Here is a 25747-nt window from a genome sequence, read left to right on the forward strand (position 1 = left end):
TGGGGTTAGTGTGTAGATTGATGAGGAAAAAATGTATTCAATCAATTTTAGAATAAGCCTGTAACGTTGTGGCGAAATCCTGCACTGAGCCTTCACCGTGCGCTGCCACTTTAAGAGCGCATCGGCAGGAAGGAAGGAGGAAATAAAGACGGCTCTTTCAGCTCTCTGGGTGATGAGCGGAGCTCTTGGTTGGCGCGACAGTTTGATTGTGTGTGCTATGCTGCAGACATCCTTGTTTATTTTCAGCGTGTGTAGTTTATAAAATATTTAACTCAATCTTCGGTGTGACCGCGCTAAGTCGTGGTTGTTATCGTTTGGAACCGCGCCCGTTATGGATCGCAACATTGTTGCGAAGCTTTGACATGCAAACCAACAAATCATCAGACGGCAATCCTGAAGACCACATGCTAAGATCTCTCTTGTTCTCTTTCTCTTCCCTCTCGTTCCAGTGCATTACCCTGCAAGAGACTATTTTTCAAATGCACTTCCCATTGAAGTTCATTAGAGCTGGACTATTAATGCCCTGCCAGAAGTATTTTGGTGGACATTATAGTTAAAAGGGAGGTTGCTTGCAAGTTGTGGATTGTTATTTTAACTGTATTGAGGTGAGGTGTACTAATGACATGTGGCCGAGAAGATTGGGGACATTTTTAAGGCCTTTGTTTTGTCTATGAACACCCCCCACATTCATACCCTCTGGACATTCATACCCTCTGGACATTCATACCCTCTGCACATTCATACCCTCTGGACATTCATACCCTCTGGACATTCATACCCTCTGGACATTCATACCCTCTGCACATTCATACCCTCTGCACATTCATACCCTCTGGACATTCATACCCTCTGGACATTCATACCCTCTGCACATTCATACCCTCTGGACATTCATACCCTCTGGACATTCATACCCTCTGCACATTCATACCCTCTGGACATTCATACCCTCTGGACATTCATACCCTCTGGACATTCATACCCTCTGGACATTCATACCCTCTGGACATTCATACCCTCTGGACATTCATACCCTCTGCACTCCACTGGGCGATAATACAGATTATTGCAAATCCTCTGATGACTGGGTTCTTTCTTGTAAATTGTTTCTATGAAGTTGTTCAATTGCTCTGCTATTTTATTATTATTATTATTGTATGAGGTGGGTTACCGCTGTGATGTGGGTTTTATATGGTGTGTATTCTCTTTTCTCTCCACTGGCTATCTGGTAACCAGGCTACACTCTAGGCAGTCTCTTCTGCTGATGTGTGTTGGTCTGGTAGTGGTACTCTCCCTATTCTACTCTTTTCCTTTCGGCATGGTTAATACCTACCTGGTGCCCCAACAAAATCTTTATATTTACCCCTCTATAATAAATACCGCTACAACGTAACAAAATGTGTAAAAAAATGAAGGGGTCTGAATACTTTCCGAAGGCACTGTACTAGGAGTACCAAGTTAATATAGGTTAATATAGGTCAGGGTAAAAGTGACTTGGGAATCAGGATAGATAATAAACAGACTAGCAGCAGTGCATGTGAAGAGGGAGTGTGTGTGTATTGGAGTGTCAGTGTAGTATGTGTGAATGTATGGGTAGAGTCTAGTGAGTGTGCATAGAGCCAGTACAAGCGAGTCAGTGCAAAACAATTAAGATAAATCTATAAATAATAAAGGTGTCAATGTAAATAGTCTGGGCGGCCATTTTGATGAGCTGTTCAGCAGAGAAAATATAAACATGGCAAATGTTCAAAATGCTATTACTTTTCTCATGTACTTTCAATGTATCAAGGCTAAAGGTGGATGGATTCTTTGAGACCAGCATGGAGTGATACTGTAAAATGTCAATATTTACACATGGCTCGAATTACTATTACTTTGACCACAAGGTGGCACTGTGGCGCCACAAAAGTCCATTGTAAAACGTAGTCACGCACACAACCCTATGCCATAACACCGTATCATCAGATTCCATACTGATGATATCCACATAAAACAGTAGTCTATTGTTAAGAAGCTGAAAATAAGTGCCTAACATGAACATAATTTACTGTAATCATTCTCATAAAATAGACACTTCTCAACAACAACAAAAAGTGCGAGAACAAAGTCTCACAAAACAAAAAGATGGCGTAAGGTGCATAGAACACGAAGATAAAACACTGGCGTTTCAAACTGACACGGCAAAAGTCAAGTTAGATTGTCCTGTCTTCTTTTCCTTCATATGACAAAGATAGGTCCCACATGACAAACAAACCGTAACTCATTCAACTTTCATCTATACAGAGAAGACAACATCTATATCCAAACAACAGCACCCACACGCATACATACAATACCAGTCAAAAGTTTGGACGCACCTTCTCACTCCAGGGTGCCTCCCCACTTGTACTACCTTCCACATTGTAGAACAACAGTGGAAGACACCAAAACCACGAAACAACACACATGGATGGAATCATGCAGCAACCAAAAAAGTGCCGAACAAATCAAAACATATTCCACATTTGATATTCTTCAAAGTAGCCACCCCTTGCCCCGATGACAGCCCCGCACACTCACGGCACACTCATGGCACTCTCCCAACCAGCTTCATTAGGTAGTCACCTGGAATGCACCTCAATTAACAGGTGTGACTTGTTAAAAGTTAATTTGTGGAATATTCTTTCCTTCTTAATGCATTTGAGCCACTCAGTTGTGTTGTGACAAGGTAGGGGTGGTGTACAAAAGATAAATCCATATTATGGCAAGAAAAGCTCAAATAAGCAAAGAGAAATGACAATCCATTATTACTTTAAGACATGAAGGTCAGTCAATGCGGAAAATTTCAATAAATCTGAAAGTTTCTTCAAGTGCAGTCGCAAAAACCATCAAGAGCTATGATTAAACTGGCCCTCATGAGGACCGACACAGGAAAGGAAAACCCCCTCTAAGTTCTTTAGAGTTACCAGCCTCAGAAATGGCAGCCCAAATAAACACTTCACAGAGTTCAAGTAACATACACATCTCAACATCAACTGTTCAGAAGAGACCGCATGAATCAGGCCTTCATGGTCGCATTGCTGCAAAGATACACTACTAAAGGACACCACTAAGAAGAGATTTGCTTTGGCCAAAAAACACAAGCAATAGACATTAGACCGGTGGAAATCTGTCCTTTGGTCTGATGAGTTAGAAGTTGAGAATTTTGGTTCCAACTGCTGTGTCTTTGTGAGATGCAGAGTAGGTGAACGGATGATCTCTGCATGTGTGGTTCCCACCGTGAAGTATGGAGAAGGTGTGATGGTGTGGGGGTGATTTGCTGGTGACACTGTCTGTGATTTATTTAAAATTTAAGACACACTTAACCAGCATGGCTACCACAGCGATACGCCATCCCATCTGGTTTACACTCTGCTGGACAATCATTTATTTTTCAACAGGACAATGACCCAACACACCTCCAGGCTGCATCAGATGACCTGGCCTCCACAATCACCTGACCTCAACCCAATTGAGATGATTTGGGATGAGTTGGACCGCAGAGTAAAGGAAAAGCAGCCAAGAAGTGCTCAGCATATGTGGGAACTCCTTCAAGACCGTTGGAAAAGCATTCCAGGTGAAGCTGGTTGAGAGAATATCAAGAGCGCGCAAAGCTGTCTTCAAGGCAAAGGGCGGCCACCCCGAAGAACCTGAAATACAAACTATATTTTGATTTGTTCAACACTCCCCCGGCCACTACATGACCCCAAATGTGCCACTTCATAGCTTTGATGTCCTCACCAACACTCCAAAATGCAGAAAACAGCAAAAACAAAGAAAACCCCCTGAATGTGTAGGTGTGTCCAAACGTCCCACCGGTGCCATACATTCCTCATATGTAGACAGAGCATACATATCCCCAGTAACGTTTCTCTCCCCACAAACCCAATATACATTTACCAGGCGGGGAAGTCACCTAATTTTCTTGTTCCATTTCAGTTGGACTATTGACGGTTCATAAACAATTGAGAATGTGACAGTAGGGTTGCTGAGCAAATCAAAACTAATTGTAGGACTATAAAGGATGTTGCTCTCAAGTTGTAAGTGTTCAACAAGGATTCAACTGTAGGAGCGTGGAAGGGCGACTCCAAAACACAGTCTGGAATCCATCCCAGCGACCCACACAAACAGCCATTGGAGCTTTAGTAGAAGACAAACCAAAAACAAAACCATTCTGACTTGGCTCATGGTATCTGACTACTGGCACTTCCTGAGCAAGAGCTTCCTAAACCAGCACGACATAATTCCTGTAGCGTCGGAACGCTTGTTACTGATTGGCCAGTGAGATGAAGTTCATGGTCAGGTCACTTGGTGCTGGTGAGGTGGAGCAGTAGGGCGTTCGGCACTTCCATGGTCTCATCCTTCACCAGCACGATGTCATAAGCATTCAGGTAGGACGTCTTCCTCTCCTCCACCTTGTCGTTGAGGAAGCCTATCTTGAGGATGTCCTCTATGCTGTGCACCCCATCAGCCATGGTCAGGTCCCCCAGAGAGTCTCCCACCAGCAGGACGTTGTGGCGTGACTTCAGCTCCTGGAAGTGGCCCGTGTTCAGCAGAGCTCCCTCCCTCTTGTTATAGATGTGGATCAGCTCCCCTTTGAACGCCTTCAGCACTCCAGTCTCATCAAAGTCCATGTAGTTGGAGAAGACCTTGACGTTGGGGTGAAAGACCAACGGCGGATCACCTCCTCCAGCACGTCTCCTAGCCCAGCAGAGAAGATGAGCAGAGGGATGCTGTGCTCCTGCAGGTGGTCAAAGAACAGCTGGTAGAGCTCCCTGAGCATAGCATCAGACTCCTTCACCACATCCTGCAGCAGGTCTTTCCTGATGCGCTGCTGCACCAGTATGGGCTTTAGTCCACCAGTCCACCATGAGTGGCAGCTTCTCCTCCACTGTCCATTTGGAATCGATCTCTATGGGGTAATATGTGTTGAGCAGGTCCTTCAGCTGTGCTTTGCACTCCTCACTGATGAGCCTGCTGTTGTTCAGGATATTGTGACTGGGAGGGCACCGCTTCCCATTGTAGGCAAACCGTGTGAGGGTCATGTCGAAGTCTGAAATCACCTGAATCGTGCTGGTGCCAGCCTTCTGCATGGCCTTGATGATCTCTTCCACCCTCTGAGGGTCCCTCATACAGACTGAGAGACTGGACAGCTCTGGGATCATTTTTCTAGAGAGATGTTGTTTAATTCAAGAAAAGTTCAAAGATCCAAACGATGGATCTAGCTAGTGTCACGGCCACTCCTCTGCATTGCAGGGGCGGTTCCTCCTGCAGGCAGAGCAGGGTCGTTAGTGATTGGAGCCACCTGGGCTCAGGGTATTTAAACTGCTTCACTAACCACTCTTGTCTCTCTCTCTGATCCTCCAGGCATGATCCTGTTTTGTTTGTTCCTTTGTAGTTTTACGTAGTTTTCACTCCGTCATATTCACACAAACAGATTCACGCATCCCTGCACTTTACATACACCCTACATTATGATACTTTCACACCTCATTCCTTAGTCTTTGTTTAAGGTTAATACTTTTTTGTTTATAATAAAGAACCTTTTTGATTGGCCCATACCTGTTGGTGTCCCCTCATTTATGCCACAGGCTATGAGCCCGCCTGTGACACTAGAAATGCAATCAATATTATATAGTTATATAGCTAGCTAGCTAGCATTTAGCTATGCTGCAATAACCAGTCTACCAAAAAACTATCTCTTCCTCTTTTGCCCTGCAAGTGTATTCTCGTCAGACGTAATGAAACGCCATCAGAAGTGTTAATTAATTTGAGGGCTGAGGGGATAGGGTGTGTCTTTTATGTGTTTGGACTGCAAACTTCTTCATCTTCTTCTCTTGTATAATGGTGTTTGCAAACAATTGGATGTACATTCCGCCACCTACTGTGCGGGTGAATAATAAATATTAGTGGATTTTTTTGGTATTATTATCGAACAAATATCATACAAACCTTTTACATTGCCAGGAATCCTAAACAAACAAATCATCTTAATAATACTAGTTTTAATTACCTTTTTGTTTTTCATTCTGTTTTTCATTTTTGAACAACCATGTTGTTTAAATTCATTTATAAAGTGAAAAAAGTTAGGTTTTGAATTAGCCCTTTTGCATTTGTGAATATAAAATGTACCTAATAAAGATCCCAAAAAGGAAATAATGTGGGTTAACATCACTTCTGGTAAGCAAGTTAGACTACCTTCACAATAAAAGCACACATTTCAAAACACTGAATTATCAATAACTCCTTAGAATACTATATCTACTAATATTGCTCTAATAATGACAAGTAATAAATCATGAACTAAAACAATGCGAGCCTCGCACTGGGCCTCCATGTCCTCTCACGGCGGGGGAGGGTGATCGGAGAGTGAGCACAGTCCGTTCCCTGCAGAGTTGACCCTGGGTCTGGGTTCTCCCTCGCCCTCGTATCCCCACAGCGAGTAGGTACTAGACACTTGGTAGTGAGTGTTGCAACAGAGGACAGATTATTTTTCCATGCTTCAGGTCCTGTTCTGTGAGCTTTTGTGGCCTACCACTTTGTGGCTGAGCCGTTGTTGCTCCCAGACGTTTCCACTTAACAATAACAGCCCTTAGTTGACTGGGGCAGCTCTAGCATGGCAGAAACTTGACAAACTGACTTGTAGGAAAGGTGGCATCCTTTGACTGTGACCCGTTGAAAGTCACTGAGCTCTTCAGTAACGCAGTAACCTGTCAGCAACAGGTGTAGTTGAAATAGCCAAATCCACTAACTAAAGGGTGTCCACATAGTGTATATTACAAATTTCAATTGGTTGTGGCTAACGCTAGCTCGGTGGATTACATTAGCTAGGTTAGGGTAAAGGTTAGGAGTTAGGAGTTAAGGGAAGGGTTAGCTAACATGCTAAGTAGATGCAAAGTAGCTCAAACATATATTAAGTAGTTACTAATTAGCTAATCCAACCATGCTCATTTCGTTTTTGCCTGAAGCAACCTTCTGTTTTATGTAACCATACCAAACGCAACATATCATACTCATTTGAGTGTCCCGGATTTTCGTTTACTATGTTACATCCAGTCAATGAGACCAGCCTGTCGGGGGGAACAAACGCTGCTATTTATCTGTTACTTTTATTTCTTATTCTTTAAAAATATATATATATATAGAATAAAAAATCTATATTTTAAACTGCATTGTTGGTTAAGGGCTTGTAAGTAAGCATTTCACTGTAAGTAAGGTCTACCTGTTGTATTCGGCGCATGTGTCAAATACGATTTGATTTGAAATGCAGCTATTCTAACAAGCGAGTGGCTTAATCTGCTCTGCGCCTTTTATTTATGTCTGCTTAAATGAAAGAACTGGACATGCAGAAAGCAATATCGACGAGGACAAGAAGCCACTTTGGACTATCAGTGCATTCATCATCATTGAGTAAATGCGCAGTCAGTCTCATTTTAGGCTGCACGCACGCCACAACAGTCTGGATCTCTGAAATAGTCCAGCAGTCGTGAGCGGGCGAGAAATTACGTCAGTCTAGACTTCTCCGAAAAAGACGTGTGTTCAACATGAATAGCCCCGTATACGTTTGAAAGCGTATAATTATAGAACGGAATTTTTGACGGTGACATTAGCTGCCTGTCCGCATATTCATCCTATGAAAGTAGTCGACAATAGGACAGCTAAATTATGGGCTCGAGAAGATACATTGTAGAAAAGCGGACTCAGACAACATTGAGACATTGAAACAATAATTTGGGTAAGAAAATAGCTTTGCTGTTTTTAATTTTAATTTTAACTTCCTACTATTGGCTTAATTTGTGTTAAATAGAATAACACGTTTAGATACGCCTTCTGTTTAAAAAATAGTACTAATAACATTTCTACATTGAATATAGATCTACATTTTTAATGTATTGTTGTAAGAAGAAACGTCTCAAACGACAGGTGTATAGCCTAGTAAATAATGGCCAGCTGCAGTGAAAAAACAGTTTATTATTATCAATGGTTGTGTGATGTTGTCTTGTCATTAATGCCCGAATATATTTGTATCGCGCAATGCACAGCTAGTCACAGGCTAACAGTTATATTGTTGGTACGCTACAGGGAAATGTGGAGTCATGTATCCTGCTGTACAGGCAGTAGTCTAATGGATATGTTTTCCCCGAGTCTTTTATATAACAAAATGTAAGAGCTTTTAAACATCATACTCAATTGTCTTGCTAAACAAATTATTGTATTTTTTGACTGCACTTATAAGTTATTGTTATAGATGTTTTAGATTTTTCTACTAAATAATAAAAGCCTTATGATGACTCATCAGTGGTGAGCTTTGTTACTCCTGTCTGACCTTGCCATGACCCATATATTATTTATGTTAAAAAAAATAGACAACTTCAACATTTGTTTGTAAAACTATCATGCCAATCTTATGGGCAGTCAGTCCTTACATGCTAGCCCCATTTCCCACCGGTTTACCAAAAGTGTCTGGTTCAGAAAATGAAGGTGTGCTTTTTGTCAGCCCATAAACCACATGTTCCAAAAAGTCACAAGTCTCTGTCTGTCTGTCTGTCTGTCTGTCTGTCTGTCTGTCTGTCTGTCTGTCTGTCTCTGTCTGTCTCTGTCTGTCTGTCTGTCTCTGTCTGTCTGTCTGTCTGTCTGTCTGTCTGTCTGTCTGTCTCTGACTGTCTGTCTGTCTGTCTGTCTGTCTGTCTGTCTGTCTGTCTGTCTGTCTGTCTCTGACTGTCTGACTGTCTCTGTGTCTGTCTGTCTGTCTGAATTCACTTTAAATTGAATGGGCTTTATTGGCATGGGAAACATATGTTTACATTACCAAAGCATGTGAAATACATGATAAACAATACAAAAAATGAAGGGTAAACATTACTCACAAAAGTTTTAAAATAATATAGAAATGTGTTATTTTAGTGGCTATGTACAGTAACGATGTGCAAATAGTTGACGTATGAAAGGGACAATCAAGATCAGATAAATATAGGTTGTATTTACAATGGTGTTTGTGTTCTTTCTCTATCTCCTCTCTCTCTCTCGCTCTCTTTGTCTCTCTCCCCCTCTCTTGCTCTCCTTTTCTCCCCATTCGTTCTCTCCCCCTATCTTTCTCTCCCCCTCTCTCACGCTCTCTCCCCTCTTGCTCACTTGCACTCACTCACTCACTCACTCACTCACTCACTCACTCACTCACGCACTCACTCACTCACTCACTCACTCACTCTCTCTCTCACACACACACACACACACACACACACACACACACACACACACACACACACAGAGAGAGATGGCGAGTGACGACCAGGTGGCCATCTTGACGGATGACGAGGGGTATCAGAAGAGGAAGTATGTCCTGGCAGAACCCTTCAACACCTTGTCCAACACCCTGGAGAAGATACCGGTGGGCGCGGGCCCCACCTCTACCTCCCAAGGTCCAGAGTCTCCCCCCACAGACAAACCTGACTCCCCCTCCTCCAACCCCAGTAATGACTGCCTGGAGAGGAACTGCGTGCGGATCGACAACCACCTCCTCATCTCCAAGGTCTTCTATTTCTTCTTCTATGCAGCCTATGGGTCCCTACACCCACTGCTGCCTGTGTACTACAAACAGCTGGGGATGACTCCCAGTCAGAGCGGCTTACTGGTCGGGATCCGGTACTTCATCGAATTCTGTAGCGCCCCCTTTTGGGGGGTGGTGGCGGACCGCTTCAAGAAGGGCAAGGTGGTGCTTGTGTTCTCCGTTTTCTGCTGGCTGGTGTTCAACTGCGGCATCGGTTTCATCAAGCCTGCCTCCATAACATGCGTGGAGAGGAAACCCACAGTCGCACGCCCCACCAGCCCTGCCCACCCCGGTCTGCCGGCCAATTACAGTAGGGACCGCAGGGGTGTGATTGGAGACTTGTTTTCCCTCTCTTCGAATCAACACGGTTTAGCATCAGACTCAGTTAGTGGCGGTCCCCTGCACAGGTATGTGAGGAGCGATGGTGGTAATGTTACTGGACCCAGCACTGTCACTAGACCTGTGCCTTCCCTCACCATCACAACAATAACATCTTCCCCTTCCACCACCCCCACTACAACAGCCAGCTCAAAACCTGCCTCAAATCTAACCACAACCAAACCAACCACCACCACAACCATTCCCAAAGTCTACCACATGATCTCCAACCACGACCAGGTGGAGACCATCTTCCTCCTGATCCTGCTAGTCATCATCATCGGCGAGTTCTTCAGTGCTCCGGCTGTGACCATAGTGGACACGCGCACCCTGCAGTACCTGGGCCCCCACCAGGACCGCTACGGCCTGCAGAGGATGTGGGGCTCCCTGGGCTGGGGCCTGGCCATGCTCTGCGTAGGCATCTGGATCGACCACACCCACATCAAGCTCTTCATCCAGGGCACTGGCTGCATCGTGCCCGATTACAAGAACTATCAGATAGCCTTTATTGTCTTCGGAGTCCTGATGGCCGTAGCTTTGATATTGTCCACACAGTTTTACTTTGAGAGTAGTACTAGTGACCACCGGCCAATGGAGGCTCAGCTGGAGGAGGATAAGAGACAGGAGGCAGAGTCTCCTCAAATGTCCAGTGGTGTTTCATCTCCCGAAGGGCATGCGGTGGAATCGTTAGAACCCCAAAGTGTCGTCAGCCAACCGTTTCGTTATCAGGACCTAATTCGGCTGCTGTGTAGCGTGCAGTACGGCTCAGTGCTCTTCGTGGCCTGGTTTATGGGATTCGGCTACGGCTTTGTGTTCACGTTCCTCTACTGGCACCTGGAGGACCTGAAAGGGACCACCACGCTATTTGGAGTGTGCTCGGTGCTGAGCCACATCTCAGAGCTGGTTGCCTACTTCACCAGCCACAAGCTCATCGAGCTGGTTGGCCATATAAGGTTTATAAAAGGGGGCATGGGTCAAAAGCCCAGGGGGGTGGGGGGGGGGGGGGTGGTATGTCTCAAAGCTGGATCAATGAGTTAGCCAGCTAACTTGCTTAAATGTTCGGAAATAACTTTTGGGGGGAATATATGGTTGAAATTGGCATGGATTGATTTCATTGTTTAAACCAACAACCCATGTCCAAGTTTAGCTTACCCCTCAGGTATGTTTGAACAGTAGTATACCCCTCAGGTCTGTTTGTACAGTAGTATACCCCTCAGGTCTGTTTGTACAGTAGTATACCCCTCAGGTCTGTTTGTAGTATACCCCTCAGGTCTGTTTGTAGTATACCCCTCAGGTCTGTTTGTACAGTAGTATACCCCTCAGTATACCCCTCAGGTCTGTTTGTACAGTAGTATACCCCTCAGGTCTGTTTGTAGTATAACCCTCAGGTGTGTTTGTAGTATACCCCTCAGGTCTGTTTGTAGTATACCCCTCAGGTCTGTTTGTACAGTAGTATACCCCTCAGGTCTGTTTGTACAGTAGTATACCCCTCAGGTCTGTTTGTAGTATACCCCTCAGGTCTGTTTGTAGTATACCCCTCAGGTCTGTTTGTAGTATACCCCTCAGGTCTGTTTGTAGTATACCCCTCAGGTCTGTTTGTACAGTGGTATACCCCTACGGTCTGTTTGTACAGTAGTATACCCCTCAGGTCTGTTTGTAGTATACCCCTCAGGTCTGTTTGTAGTATACCCCTCAGGTCTGTTTGTACAGTGGTATACCCCTCAGGTCTGTTTGTACAGTAGTATACCCCTCAGGTCTGTTTGTACAGTGGTATACCCCTACGGTCTGTTTGTACAGTAGTATACCCCTCAGGTCTGTTTGTAGTATACCCCTCAGGTCTGTTTGTAGTATACCCCTCAGGTGTGTTTGTAGTATACCCCTCAGGTCTGTTTGTACAGTGGTATACCCCTACGGTCTGTTTGTACAGTAGTATACCCCTCAGGTCTGTTTGTAGTATACCCCTCAGGTCTGTTTGTAGTATACCCCTGAGGTCTGTTTGAACAGTAGTATACCCCTCAGGTCTGTTTGTAGTATACCCCTCAGGTCTGTTTGTACAGTAGTATACCCCTCAGGTCTGTTTGTAGTATACCCCTGAGGTCTGTTTGTAGTATACCCCTCAGGTATGTTTGTACAGTAGTTTACCCCTCAGGTCTGTTTGTAGTATAACCCTCAGGTGTGTTTGTAGTATACCCCTCAGGCCTGTTTGTAGTATACCCCCCAGGTCTGTTTGTAGTATACCCCTCAGGTCTGTTTGTAGTATACCCCTCAGGTGTGTTTGTAGTATACCCCTCAGGTGTGTTTGTAGTATACCCCTCAGGTGTGTTTGTAGTATACCCCCCAGGTCTGTTTGTAGTATACCCCTCAGTATACCCCTCAGGTCTGTTTGTAGTATACCCCTCAGGTCTGTTTGTACAGTAGTATACCCCTCAGGTCTGTTTGTACAGTAGTATACCCCTCAGGTCTGTTTGTAGTATACCCCTCAGGTCTGTTTGTAGTATACCCCCCAGGTCTGTTTGTAGTATACCCCTCAGGTCTGTTTGTAGTATACCCCTCAGGTGTGTTTGTAGTATACCCCTCAGGTGTGTTTGTAGTATACCCCTCAGGTGTGTTTGTAGTATACCCCCCAGGTCTGTTTGTAGTATACCCCTCAGTATACCCCTCAGGTCTGTTTGTAGTATACCCCTCAGGTGTGTTTGTAGTATACCCCTCAGGTCTGTTTGTACAGTGGTATACCCCTACGGTCTGTTTGTACAGTAGTATACCCCTCAGGTCTGTTTGTAGTATACCCCTCAGGTCTGTTTGTAGTATACCCCTCAGGTCTGTTTGTAGTATACCCCTCAGGTCTGTTTGAACAGTAGTATACCCCTCAGGTCTGTTTGTACAGTAGTATACCCCTCAGGTCTGTTTGTAGTATACCCCTGAGGTCTGTTTGTAGTATACCCCTCAGGTCTGTTTGTACAGTAGTTTACCCCTCAGGTCTGTTTGTAGTATAACCCTCAGGTGTGTTTGTAGTATACCCCTCAGGCCTGTTTGTAGTATAGCCCTCAGGTCTGTTTGTACAGTAGTATACCCCTCAGGTCTGTTTGTACAGTAGTATACCCCTCAGGTCTGTTTGTAGTATACCCCTCAGGTCTGTTTGTAGTATACCCCCCAGGTCTGTTTGTAGTATACCCCTCAGGTCTGTTTGTAGTATACCCCTCAGGTGTGTTTGTAGTATACCCCTCGGGTGTGTTTGTAGTATACCCCTCAGGTGTGTTTGTAGTATACCCCCCAGGTCTGTTTGTAGTATACCCCTCAGGTCTGTTTGTAGTATACCCCTCAGGTCTGTTTGTAGTATACCCCTCAGGTGTGTTTGTAGTATACCCCCCAGGTCTGTTTGTAGTATACCCCTCAGGTCTGTTTGTACAGTAGTATACCCCTCAGGTCTGTTTGTAGTATACCCCTCAGGTCTGTTTGTACAGTAGTATACCCCTCAGGTGTGTTTGTAGTATACCCCTTAGGTCTGTTTGTAGTATACCCCTCAGGTCTGTTTGTACAGTGGTATACCCCTCAGGTCTGTTTGTACAGTAGTATACCCCTCAGGTCTGTTTGTACAGTAGTATACCCCTCAGGTCTGTTTGTAGTATACCCCTCAGGCCTGTTTGTAGTATACCCCTCAGGCCTGTTTGTAGTATACCCCTCAGGTCTGTTTGTGTATCTGTATGTCTAGTCATCTCCTGCATGACAATGACTATAGGAGTTTGCAAGATAGCACAAACTGCTCTGGAACCAGGTATTCTGGTATTGTGGGACCAGGCTACAGAACCCAGGTCAGCTCATTCTGGTATTGTGGGACCAGGCTACAGAACCCAGGTCAGCTCATTCTGGTATTGTGGGACCAGGCTACAGAACCCATGTCAGCTCATTCTGGTTTTGTGGGACCAGGCTACAGAACCCAGGTCAGGTCATTCTGGTATTGTGGGACCAGGCTACAGAACCCAGGTCAGCTCATTCTGGTATTGTGGGACCAGGCTACAGAACCCAGGTCAGCTCATTCTGGTATTGTGGGACCAGGCTACAGAACCCAGGTCAGCTCATTCTGGTATTGTGGGACCAGGCTACAGAACCCAGGTCAGCTCATTCTGGTATTGTGGGACCAGGCTACAGAACCCAGGTCAGCTCATTCTGGTATTGTGGGACCAGGCTACAGAACCCAGGTCAGCTCATTCTGGTATTGTGGGACCAGGCTACAGAACCCAGGTCAGCTCATTCTGGTATTGTGGGACCAGGCTACAGAACCCAGGTCAGCTCATTCTGGTATTGTGGGACCAGGCTACAGAACCCAGGTCAGCTCATTCTGGTATTGTGGGACCAGGCTACAGAACCCAGGTCAGGTCATTCTGGTATTGTGGGACCAGGCTACAGAACCCAGGTCAGCTCATTCTGGTATTGTGGGACCAGGCTACAGAACCCAGGTCAGCTCATTCTGGTATTGTGGGACCAGGCTACAGAACCCAGGTCAGCTCAGTCTGCTGTAGTTATCCTACACAGTTGCAATATTATTTTCTGTCCTTCAGTTTAATTTAATTCCACCGAATAGCTCACCTTTCTCGCAGATTTGATGAGAAAGGATAAAAAAAATCTAGATTTGGTTAGACTTTTCACTTGTTCCCTTTTTTGGTCGGTGAAGTTAAACAATGGCCAAATACAGTGCCTTGCGAAAGTATTCGGCCCCCTTGAACTTTGCGACCTTTTGCCACATTTCAGGCTTCAAACATAAAGATATAAAACTGTATTTTTTTGTGAAGAATCAACAACAAGTGGGACACAATCATGAAGTGGAACGACATTGATTGGATATTTCAAACTTTTTTAACAAATCAAAAACTGAAAAATTGGGCGTGCAAAATTATTCAGCCCCCTTAAGTTAATACTTTGTAGCGCCACCTTTTGCTGCGATTACAGCTGTAAGTCGCTTGGGGTATGTCTCTATCAGTTTTGCACATCGAGAGACTGACATTTTTTCCCATTCCTCCTTGCAAAACAGCTCGAGCTCAGTGAGGTTGGATGGAGAGCATTTGTGAACAGCAGTTTTCAGTTCTTTCCACAGATTCTCGATTGGATTCAGGTCTGGACTTTGACTTGGCCATTCTAACACCTGGATATGTTTATTTTTGAACCATTCCATTGTAGATTTTGCTTTATGTTTTGGATCATTGTCTTGTTGGAAGACAAATCTCCGTCCCAGTCTCAGGTCTTTTGCAGACTCCATCAGGTTTTCTTCCAGAATGGTCCTGTATTTGGCTCCATCCATCTTCCCATCAATTTTAACCATCTTCCCTGTCCCTGCTGAAGAAAAGCAGGCCCAAACCATGATGCTGCCACCACCATGTTTGACAGTGGGGATGGTGTGTTCAGTGTGATGAGCTGTGTTGCTTTTACGCCAAACATAACGTTTTGCATTGTTGCCAAAAAGTTCAATTTTGGTTTCATCTGACCAGAGCACCTTCTTCCACATGTTTGGTGTGTCTCCCAGGTGGCTTGTGGCAAACTTTAAACTACACTTTTTATGGATATCTTTAAGAAATGGCTTTCTTCTTGCCACTCTTCCATAAAGGCCAGATTTGTGCAATATACGACTGATTGTTGTCCTATGGACAGAGTCTCCCACCTCAGCTGTAGATCTCTGCTGTTCATCCAGAGTGATCATGGGCCTCTTGGCTGCATCTCTGATCAGTCTTTTCCTTGTATGAGCTGAAAGTTTAGAGGGACGGCCAGGTCTTGGTAGATTTGCAGTGGTCTGATACTCCTTCCATTTCAATATTATCGCTTGCACAGTGCTCCTTTGGGATGTTTAAAGCTTGGGAAATCTTTTTGTATCCAAATCCGGCTTTAAACTTCTTCACAACAGTATCTCGGACCTGCCTGGTGTGTTCCTTGTTCTTCATGATGCTCTCTGCGCTTTTAACGGACCTCTGAGACTATCACAGTGCAGGTGCATTTATACGGAGACTTGATTACACACAGGTGGATTGTATTTATCATCATTAGTCATTTAGGTCAACATTGGATCATTCAGAGATCCTCACTGAACTTCTGGAGAGAGTTTGCTGCACTGAAAGTAAAGGGGCTGAATAATTTTGCACGCCCAATTTTTCAGTTTTTGATTTGTTAAAAAAGTTTGAAATATCCACTAAATGTCGTTCCACTTCATGATTGTGTCCCACTTGTTGTTGATTCTTCACAAAAAAATACAGTTTTATATCTTTATGTTTAAAGCCTGAAATGTGGCAAAAGGTCGCAAAGTTCAAGGGGGCCGAATACTTTCGCAATGCACTGTATTTTGAAAGTCATCTCACCTTCAGTGAATAGACAGTCTTTCATTTCCTGCCAAGGTCGTGGGAAAATGTTTTTTTTTGTTGTTGTTGTTGCCCGCACTACAGTTGTCTATATCAGTCCACTAATACAGGACTGTTAATATTGATTTTTTACAGCCCTACTTCCCACGGCTGTGCTTCCTGTCCTGTTCCTGTGTGAACTATTTTAGTTTAAGATGTTTGTAGTGGAGTATTATGGCGGATCAGGGGTGAAAAAATAACCACAACATGGTAGTAGTGCTACTTATACTATCTCTCTGTCTCTCTCTCTCTGTCTCTCTGTCTCCTCTCTGTCTCCTCTCTCTCTCTCTCTCTCTCTCTCTCTCTCTCGCTCTGTCTCTCTCTCTGTCTCTCTCTCTCTGTCTCTCTCTCTGTCTCTCTCTCTCTGTATCTCTCTCTCTGTCTCTCTGTCTCTCTCTCTCTCTCTGTCTCTCTCTCTCTCTGTCTCTCTCTCTCTCCCTGTCTCTCTCTCTCTCTCTCCCTGTCTCTCTCTCTCTCTCTGTCTCTCTCTCTGTCTCTCTGTCTCCTCTCTCTCTGTCTCTCTGTCTCCTCTCTCTCTCTGTCTCTCTGTCTCTCTCTCTGTCTCTCTGTCTCTTTCTCTCTCATCCACCACATCTCATATCCGGCCCATCTGGACATTTATAGCTTGTTAGCGAATAATATACTACAATCAGCCTTTGCGTTCGTTTACTTTTAGATTAAGTTCAAAGGTCGTTTTTGTTTCATGAGAGAGAGGCAATAGAAAGAAGTTTGTAAACTGGAATCATTTAAGTGTTTGGTAAATGTGTCAGTATATTTGCATTGTATTTGCATTGTCAGATCAGTGGTTTGATTGGACAGGACGTTGTCATGGGAGATGGGCACCAAATATCCAACTGTCTGGGAAGGAAATATATTCTGTTCAGAATAGGGTTGCATAGCTACCGGTAATTTACCAAAGTTACCGGAATCTTCAGTAATTTTGGTAATTAACAGATTATCTATGGTAATCTATCGTAGCTTTGGTAACCCTCACATTAAACACCAATGTTATTCACTGAGTTGATGGTTTATATTTAAACCATATTTAAAACCATCTTATTATTTAATATATTTTACATGTGATAAGGCCCAACAGAGGGCCAGAGACTGTCATAATCTGAAATACCCAAAAGGGCCACTAGATGTCATGTGATAGATTATGTAAAATCCTTGAAAGATACCAAAATCCTGGTAATTTACTGGTAAACTTAGAAATGTTTCCAGGAATATACCCTCCCCTTGCAACCCTAGTTCAGAATGACAATAACAAACCAACCACAATCCTGGGACAGTTCAGGTTTGACCTCTGAACTTTGGCCTTGCTTTCACCTGCAACTCTGTTGTGGCAATAACCTCCTATAGGCTAGGGTTTAGGATAGGGTTACAATTTAGGATAGGGTTATGTTTGTGATTGGTGGATTGTTATTTGAACAGTGTAGACAGTAGTGATAGTTCCAGAACATCAATAACACATCTGTGTTCCATGACCTTCTCCTCCCCTCTCCCTCCACAGGGTGCTGTACATCGGTCTGGCCTGCAACACGGCTCGTTTCCTGTACATCTCCTACCTGGAGAACGCCTGGATCGTCCTGCCCATGGAGGTCCTTCAAGGTTAGGCTACACTGGGTGTCACGGCGTGGCATATGTTGACTTAGCTTAGCTTAGCTAATGTTAACATTAGATAGAAAGAAGGCAGAAGCAGTGTTTGAACTGGCTGCACCAGTGCACTTACATTGTTGGCATTTTGGCTCAGAGTTCATATCAGGCAGGACAGGAACTCTCCTCTCAACGAAATGAAAGGCTTTTCCTTTGCCTGGAAAACACCCTTTTCCTCTGTATCTAGACTTCACTAACAGCCACTTAGGCCATGAATAACAATGTTGCAGCTGCACACGAAAGATTAACATTAATGGACGCTTAAAATGTTTGTAATCATTTACTAGAGGTGTAACAACAGCCAACAAAACATTTAGAGACGCACTGAATCTCTTTAACAAAATCTCCATCATTCTAAAAGAAGTGGTATGACAATATTTTTATTTTTTACCTTTATTTAACTAGACAAGTCAGGTAAGAACAAATTCTTATTTACAATGACGGCCTACCCCGTGCCGAACCCAGAAGATGCTGGGACAATAATAGTGCGCGGCCCTATGGGACTCCCAATCATGATACAGCCTGCAACACAAACAAAATGGCCGTAGCTCTGGTCTGGCCATTGTTTTCTAATAGTGGGAGGTTATGCCACATTCACGTCATGTTGGAAACTCGGGAACTCTTAAAATGAACCTATGTTATTTGCGTAGCGCTTCCTATTGGTTGATTCTGATCATTCCCAAGTGGGAAACTCGGCTATCCTCTTTTTACAACGAGTAAGCAAGTTGGAAATTTCAGTGTCCGACATGACGTGAACACGACACACGTGACGACATGGGCCAGCTAAAGAGCTGAATAGGGGGCAAGGCCAGGCCGGACTATGGAGGGTAAGCAGGCTCAATGGCTTTGTTCTATTATTGGTGTACAATGAGACATGTTGACTTGGAACTAGCTGGTTGAGCCACTTCAAACACGGCACACCCAGCGAGGGTTAAGTCCTCTCTCTCTCGTCTGTCGCTTGCCATGAACGCTCTCTCTCGGGTTCCGCTGTGGTGCAGTGGTTGTTCCTCTACAGGAAGCCAGGTTTTCCTGCGTCTACTCTTCTCAATGGCAAGGCTGTGCTCACTGAGCCTGTACTTTTGTCAAGGTTTTTCTAAGGTTTTGATCAGTAACAATGATCAAATAGTTAGCCACGGTGTACTGTCGATTTAGGGCCAGATAGCACTGCATTTTGCTTTGTGCTTGTGCTTGTGTTTCCTAATAAGCAATGTAGTTTTGTTTAGACTGTTTTAAATTGTTTTTATCTGATTGATTGGATGTTCTGGTCCCTGAGGCTTCAGTGTGTTAGTAGAACAGGTTTGTGAACTCAGCCCCAGGACCAGCTGGATGAGGGAACTCTTTTCTTTGCTCAGCTCTTGACATTGTAGGGTTTGGTAATGATGAGAGGTGGTCACTGTATTTTAGATGTTTCCAAAACTGAATTGCTCTTTTCTGAGTTTTTATTATTAGTGGATATTGGCCTAATTCTGCGCTGCATGTGTTGTTTGTAGTTTTCCTCTGGACATGTAGGAGAATCTTACAGAACTCTGCATGTAGGTTTTCAATGGTGGTGATTGTCCCATTTTGGTGAAATCTTGTTTTGCAAGTTGACCCCACATCCCACACTCTCTGTCTCTCTCTCTCTCCTTGTCTGTATGTCTCTCTGTCTCTGTCTCTCTCTGTCTGTATCTCTGTGTATCTAGGTGTGACCCATGCCTCAGTGTGGGCAGCCTGTATCTCCTACCTCAGTGCTGCAGTGCCTCCAGAGCTGAGGACCTCTGCCCAGGGTATCCTCCAGGGCCTGCACCTAGGGCTGGGCCGGGGCTGTGGGGCCATGGTGGGGGGAGGCTTCGTCAGTGTTTTTGGTAAGAAGAACCACTGTGTGAGGAGAAGTTGTATTTAATCAAATTAAGTGTCCCCCAGTTCCAGAGTATGTAAAACACATTCAACCAAAGAGAGATGGATCTATTGGCGTCACCCGTTAAAGGTACTGTCAGGAGTAAAGACTGCTATTCGATGTTCAATTTGCTGTTCAATGTTCATTCATTGAAATGACTATTGAGAACAGCAGTAACTATTGCAGATGGTACATTTAACAGTGGCTAACAGAACAGAATGTAGCTTCACTCCTACTTCACTCCTGCTACACTAGTTGTACTCACACGTGTCATACTCTCACATGCCTTTCCAACTGTTGAACAACGCCTCCTCTCCTTAAAAGGATGCCCTGTCCTCCATGGTTTTCATAAGATAACCCAGGTCTTAACTCTTAATAAACTTCCACCAGCCCCATCTTCAATCATTAGGATAGGAATTTGATGGTCTGGAATGCATTTGGCAGCTCTCCCAGAATAACAACTGTGTGTCTCTCTCTGTGTTCTGAAACACACCTTGATGACTGTGGTGACATATATCCTTTACAGTCCTGAAATGGACATTCATTCACAGTTTTTCTGTTACATGAAAAGCAATGCGTGAAATAAATACATTTATTTTGAGATTTTGTTTCCAAAAGCCTATGGAGCACACGTTTGTCTTTTTGGGTTATGGTTTAGGAGCGGCCCACACCTTCAGAGGGATAGGAATGGTGTCCCTCGTCATCCTCCTCCTCTTCGCTCTCATCCAGTGGCTGGCTGTGCAGAGTGGGAACAAAGGTATGTGCCATTAATGTTTATTTTATCCTACCCTGTACCCTTCATGGCATGCCTCTGCATGGACTTAGGCCTACAGGAAAACATAATTTACTTCACCTATTAAACCCCTTAGTGGAGAATTGACTGGCTCCCAATCTGGCAAGCATAACATTTACTTCACCTATTAAACCCCCTAGTGGAAAAGTTACTGGCTCCCAATGTGGCAAGCATAACATTTACTTCACCTATTAAACCCCTTAGTGGAGAATTGACTGGCTCCCAATCTGGTAAGCATAACATTTACTTCACCTATTAAACCCCTTAGTGGAGAATTGACTGGCTCCCAATCTGGCAAGCATAACATTTACTTCACCTATTAAACCCCTTAGTGGAGAAGTGACTGGCTCCCAATCTGGCAAGCATAACATTTACTTCACCTATTAAACCCCTTAGTGGAGAAGTGACTGGCTCCCAATCTGGCAAGCATAACATTTACTTCACCTATTAAACCCCTTAGTGGAGAAGTGACTGGCTCCCAATCTGGCAAGCATAACATTTACTTCACCTATTAAACCCCTTAGTGGAGAAGTGACTGGCTCCCAATCTGGCAAGCATAACATTTACTGCCATTCACTTTTTATTCTCTTTCTCAATCAGCAACTGAGAAATTCATAGACAGTAGAATGCTGCATGAATCATATTTAGGATCTTAATAGTGGAGATTGTTGTTAGGTCAGACACGTTAACGGAATAATCATTTTGAAGCCAGGAATTCTGAAACATTTAGCTTGAGTTGTTTTCCAGATCCCAGAATGCTGGCGGAGAACATCCCAGTCCCCTCCAGCCCTTTTCCCATAGCGACCATAGACATTATCCAATCAAATAACGGAGTCGCCACAATGACACCACCGAGGAAGACCAAGCACCAGGAGGATCAGGAGGATTTGAGCGAGCCTGCCTGGGTGGTGTCCGCCTCGCCCTGGGTCTCCCTGGCCTTCGCCCTGCACCAGATCAGAGAGATGGCTACCATTGCCAGGAGTAGCCCTGCCAACAACCATCAGCCGCTGCAGGTACTGTAGGTAGACAGGGTGGCTGGCAGCTCGTGGGTATCAAGGATAGACTGATGAGTTCATGGATATACTGGTGGGTTCAGGGATATACTGGTGGGTTCAGGGATATACTGGTGGGTTCAGGGATAGACTGATGAGTTCATGGATATACTGGTGGGTTCAGGGATATACTGGTGGGTTCAAGGATATACTGGTGGGTTCAAGGATATACTGATGAGTTCATGGATATACTGGTGGGTTCAGGGATATACTGGTGGGTTCAAGGATATACTGGTGGGTTCAAGGATATACTGGTGGGTTCAGGGATATATTGGTGGGTTCAGGGATAGACTGATGAGTTCAGGGATAGACTGGCGGGTTCAGGGATATACTGGCGGGTTCAGGATTAGACTGGCGGTTTCAGGGATAGACTGGTGGGTTCAGGATTAGACTGGTGGGTTCAGGATTAGACTGGTGGGTTCAGGATTAGACTGGTGGGTTCAGGATTAAACTGGTGGGTTCAGGGTTAGACTGATGGGCTCAGGCTGTGCTTTGAAGCTGGGCCCAAAGACATATCACTGGGCAGAGAAATAAACAGGTAATGTTTGTGATTTTTACATTTGTGATAATGAAATGTGACCGGAATGTTTATCTAGCAATGTTTGCATGTTCCAGCCAAGGTTCCATGTTGTATCATGTCCTGCTGAGAATTGTCTTCTTTATTTCATGCATCCCATCTTGAAGAAAGGTGAGAATATAATACCTGCCTTTAGAACGGTATTTTATGAAGGTGTTTTTTCATATTGTAGCGACCTTTAACCCAAGTCCTAGCGAGCTCGGCAAGAGGTTTGGACCTCTAGGCGTAGCGGTTAACGTGTTGACTTGACTTTCGCTGGACCCGAATTCACTACAATATCTACAACATTTTGCTAAGTAGTATTATTACAGTAGTAATGTAACACTTTACCTTTGCTCTGATTGGTAGGAGATAAATGAGATCGGCACAGATGATCCAACTGATCCCAGTCCCCATCCTTAGAACCTCCCCAGACTGGTCCCTGTCAAGTGGGACCCGCTCTCTGACCAGGACCCCCCCTACGCCTGCTGATCAACCACCCCTCTCCACGGGGCACACACAGTAGAGGACTGGAAAGAGGGGACACGTTGCACATTGAGGAACTGCCCTAAAATGTTTTCCTTCCAAGCAACACCAAGTCAAGGCCCATGCACAGCTGGGAAGTCCAGCTAAAAGAGTAAGGAGTATGATTTATACAGACTGGACAGGAGAGAAATACTGACCAAAATGAAGGAGGTTGAATTCGTCCTCCTAGCAAGACAAGTCTTAACCAGCTGAGGAAAAACTCTTTGACCGATCTATTGTTACTCTGTCAAGTGGACATCAAACGAGTAACAGAGTTGTATTTATTTTGCTCATCCTGGAAATCTGGGATAGTGGGTTCGATTGAATAAGGCTCCATTTGTCTCGCTGGCGCTCAAAGTGCCTGAGCCGCGGTGCTGTTGTAGGTTGGTGATTCACACTCCTGTAGCAGTGCCACACTGAATCTAAAACGCTGAGTGTAATGGCTGCTTTGCTTGATGTGGACTGTAGAGATTCCTCTTTACATCAAGTTTAGGTGCCAATTCAATAGGCGAACGTTGTGTAAAGTTGCAGATAGCAATGTTATTAATATAACTGGTTTTATTACTTATTCTACATGTCAGAGAGACGTGTGTTCTGAGGTTGGTGGCACCTTAAATGGAGAGGGCTCGTGGTAATGACTGGAGCGGTATCAGTGGATCGGTATCATATACATCAAACATATGGTTTCCATGGTTTCCAGGTGTTTGATGCCGTTCCATTTTCTCCATTCCGGCCATTATTATGAGCCGTCCTCCCCTCAGCAGCCTCCACTGTTCTACATACTATGTTGATATCCGCCTGTTCCCACAACTTTGTGCTCTCTTGAAAGTGGCCCGGCTTTTAAATGTAAATGTTAACTGTGTCTAGTGACGAGTCTACAACCTATCAGCCACTGATGCTGTGGAAGAATAGATTCGGAAAAGGGTTTATGATGTGATCGTTTCAGATCTGGTATGATATCCACCAGGCTTTTAGGGTCTGTAATTACTACAAACTATAACACCATGAGTTCTGTAGAGACCACTTTCTATATGTATTGATAAAGTGTCTCCAGGCCAAGATGTCTAAACGTCAAATATTTCACTATGATCATATTTAGACAGAAATAATTGTCAATGATATCAAACTGCTTTCCTCCCAAGGGACTATCTAAAACAGTTGTATTGTAATGATCATTTCACATGCCTTGTCTGCTGTACGTAGCCTATCTTCTACCTGACAACTAATACTCCTGGTGCACTGTGGCCTTTATCTTTTCAAGGTGAAACAACAGTTTGCAATACGTCACTGGAAAAGTTTTATTTTTTTTAACTACCAAAAATGTGTCCTTCTAATTTAATATGAAGAATATGCACCCAATTTGAAATCACTTTAATGCTGTTTGATATCAAATGTATGTAAAAAAAATAAATAATAATGTTTTTAAAAAAAAATCTAAAATCAAGCATAGGCATATTTCTAGCCATGAGGGAGAAAACTTTTGCTCTTGACAGACATAGTCCAATCAAAATCTCAATTTGATGTTTCCAGCATGTGATTGGCTGTCCCCGAGGCTGCAGTTTCTTAAGCAGCCAGGTTGGGGCAGTAGATGGGAGTTCACTGGATTCCACAGCAATGGGAGTACATGAGAGCTTGTTACAGTGACCAGTAGGGGAGCAGTTGTCAATGCCACAGGCACTTACCACACAGGAGGAGAAAAAACAACAAATGTATTAATGATTGCTGCCAGTTAACCTGAGACCTATAAGCACCATTTGAAAGTCATTCTGCTGAATAGTTGTAACTACGATGCAGAGTTTTTGATTCCAGGGGAAGACAGATGTCTGCTTTGACTATGATTAGAGTGGGATGACAGCCTGAGGAAGAGTTTCTGGGTCACTATGAAGTCAAACCCACTGAGAGAGACGATAGCTCTGAGAGACTCTGGGGCATCCCCGATTCTCCCTAAGTCTACACTTGTACACTTTCTCCCATTGATTTAACACATGGTGGAAACTCCCTCCAGCCAATGCTTACACCAATCCTATGCTTTTAAATCCATGCCAGGGAGTGTTCAAGTACACACTTCTGGAAAAGGGTGGAGAATCAGGAGGGAGCCTTTGGGGAATGATGGGAATACTCATGTCCCCTAAAGTCTCTGTTGCCCCCGGTTACAGGACTTCTCTTCTCATTAGGTGTTTTATCATGTAAGATGAAGCCGAGAGGTACCACCCCCTACTTTCTGCCTACTGCTAATTTACTGGCCATTTTAGGGTCCTCCGGTCCACCACAGAGGTTTAAATTGATATTAGAAGAGCTCCATATTCTCGCCCCCTATGAGGTAGGGCTCTGGAGGTGGGGTGAAGGTGCTGGGGAAGGGCAGGTAAGGGGGGTAGAGAGGGGCACTGGGGGAGGGTGGGTAGGGGTGAGAGAGGTGTGCTGGGGGCAGGGCATGGGTGTGTTCTGAGTGTAGAGAGGGACGGAGTTAGATGTAGGCGGAGCCTGGGCATAGCTGTCCATCTCGTCTTTGCTGGTCAAAAGTACTTAAGTGGTTCTTTAAAGTAATTTTACTTAAGTAGCTTTTCTGTACTTTACTATATTTTCTACAACTTTTACACCACCACATTCCTAAAGAAAATAATGTACTTTTTACTCCATACATTTTACCTGAGACCCAAAGTACTCAGTAATTTTAAATACGTAGGACAGGAAAATGGGCTAATTCACACATTTATCAAGAGACCATCCCAGGTCATCCCTATTGCCTCTGATCTGACGGACTCACTAACCACAAGTACTTTGTTTGTAAATGATGTCAGAGTGTTGGCGTGTGCCCCTGGCTATCCATACATTAAAACAACAAGAACATTGTGCCATCTGGTTTACTTAATATACGCCATTTTAAATTATTCATAATTTACTTGTGATACTTAAAAAGATGCCGGCGCCATTTCCTGGTTGCAAAAATTTGAATAATTCGCCTAATTTCA

At 44.2% G+C, this 25747-nt stretch overlaps 1 protein-coding gene and 1 pseudogene across 3 annotated transcripts; one reads left to right on the forward strand and one right to left on the reverse strand.

Annotated features, from left to right (window-relative positions):
* Window positions 1-4258: 4258 nt before the first annotated feature.
* On the reverse strand, window positions 4259-5278 carry LOC110520607 (annotated as a pseudogene).
* A 1999-nt stretch (window positions 5279-7277) lies between these two features.
* On the forward strand, window positions 7278-24175 carry LOC110520609 (major facilitator superfamily domain-containing protein 6). 3 transcript variants are annotated; one of them, XM_036975233.1, is made up of 8 exons: window positions 7278-7753; window positions 9289-10896; window positions 17834-17931; window positions 19659-19820; window positions 20511-20609; window positions 21393-21658; window positions 22382-22385; window positions 22623-24175. In XM_036975233.1, the coding sequence occupies exons 2-8, from the start codon at window positions 9293-9295 to the stop codon at window positions 22631-22633; spliced, it is 2244 nt and encodes a 747-aa protein (XP_036831128.1). In that variant the 5' UTR covers window positions 7278-7753; window positions 9289-9292; the 3' UTR covers window positions 22634-24175. The 3 variants fall into 3 exon arrangements, with proteins under 3 accessions (XP_036831128.1, XP_036831127.1, XP_036831129.1); XM_036975232.1 differs by lacking the exon at window positions 22382-22385 and having other exon boundaries at window positions 7280-7753; XM_036975234.1 differs by lacking the exons at window positions 9289-10896; window positions 22382-22385 and having other exon boundaries at window positions 7298-7753.
* The last annotated feature ends 1572 nt before the right edge of the window (window positions 24176-25747 follow it).

Source organism: Oncorhynchus mykiss, chromosome 3, assembly GCF_013265735.2.
Source record: "Oncorhynchus mykiss isolate Arlee chromosome 3, USDA_OmykA_1.1, whole genome shotgun sequence".
In the NCBI taxonomy this organism is placed as follows: Eukaryota; Metazoa; Chordata; class Actinopteri; order Salmoniformes; family Salmonidae; genus Oncorhynchus; species Oncorhynchus mykiss.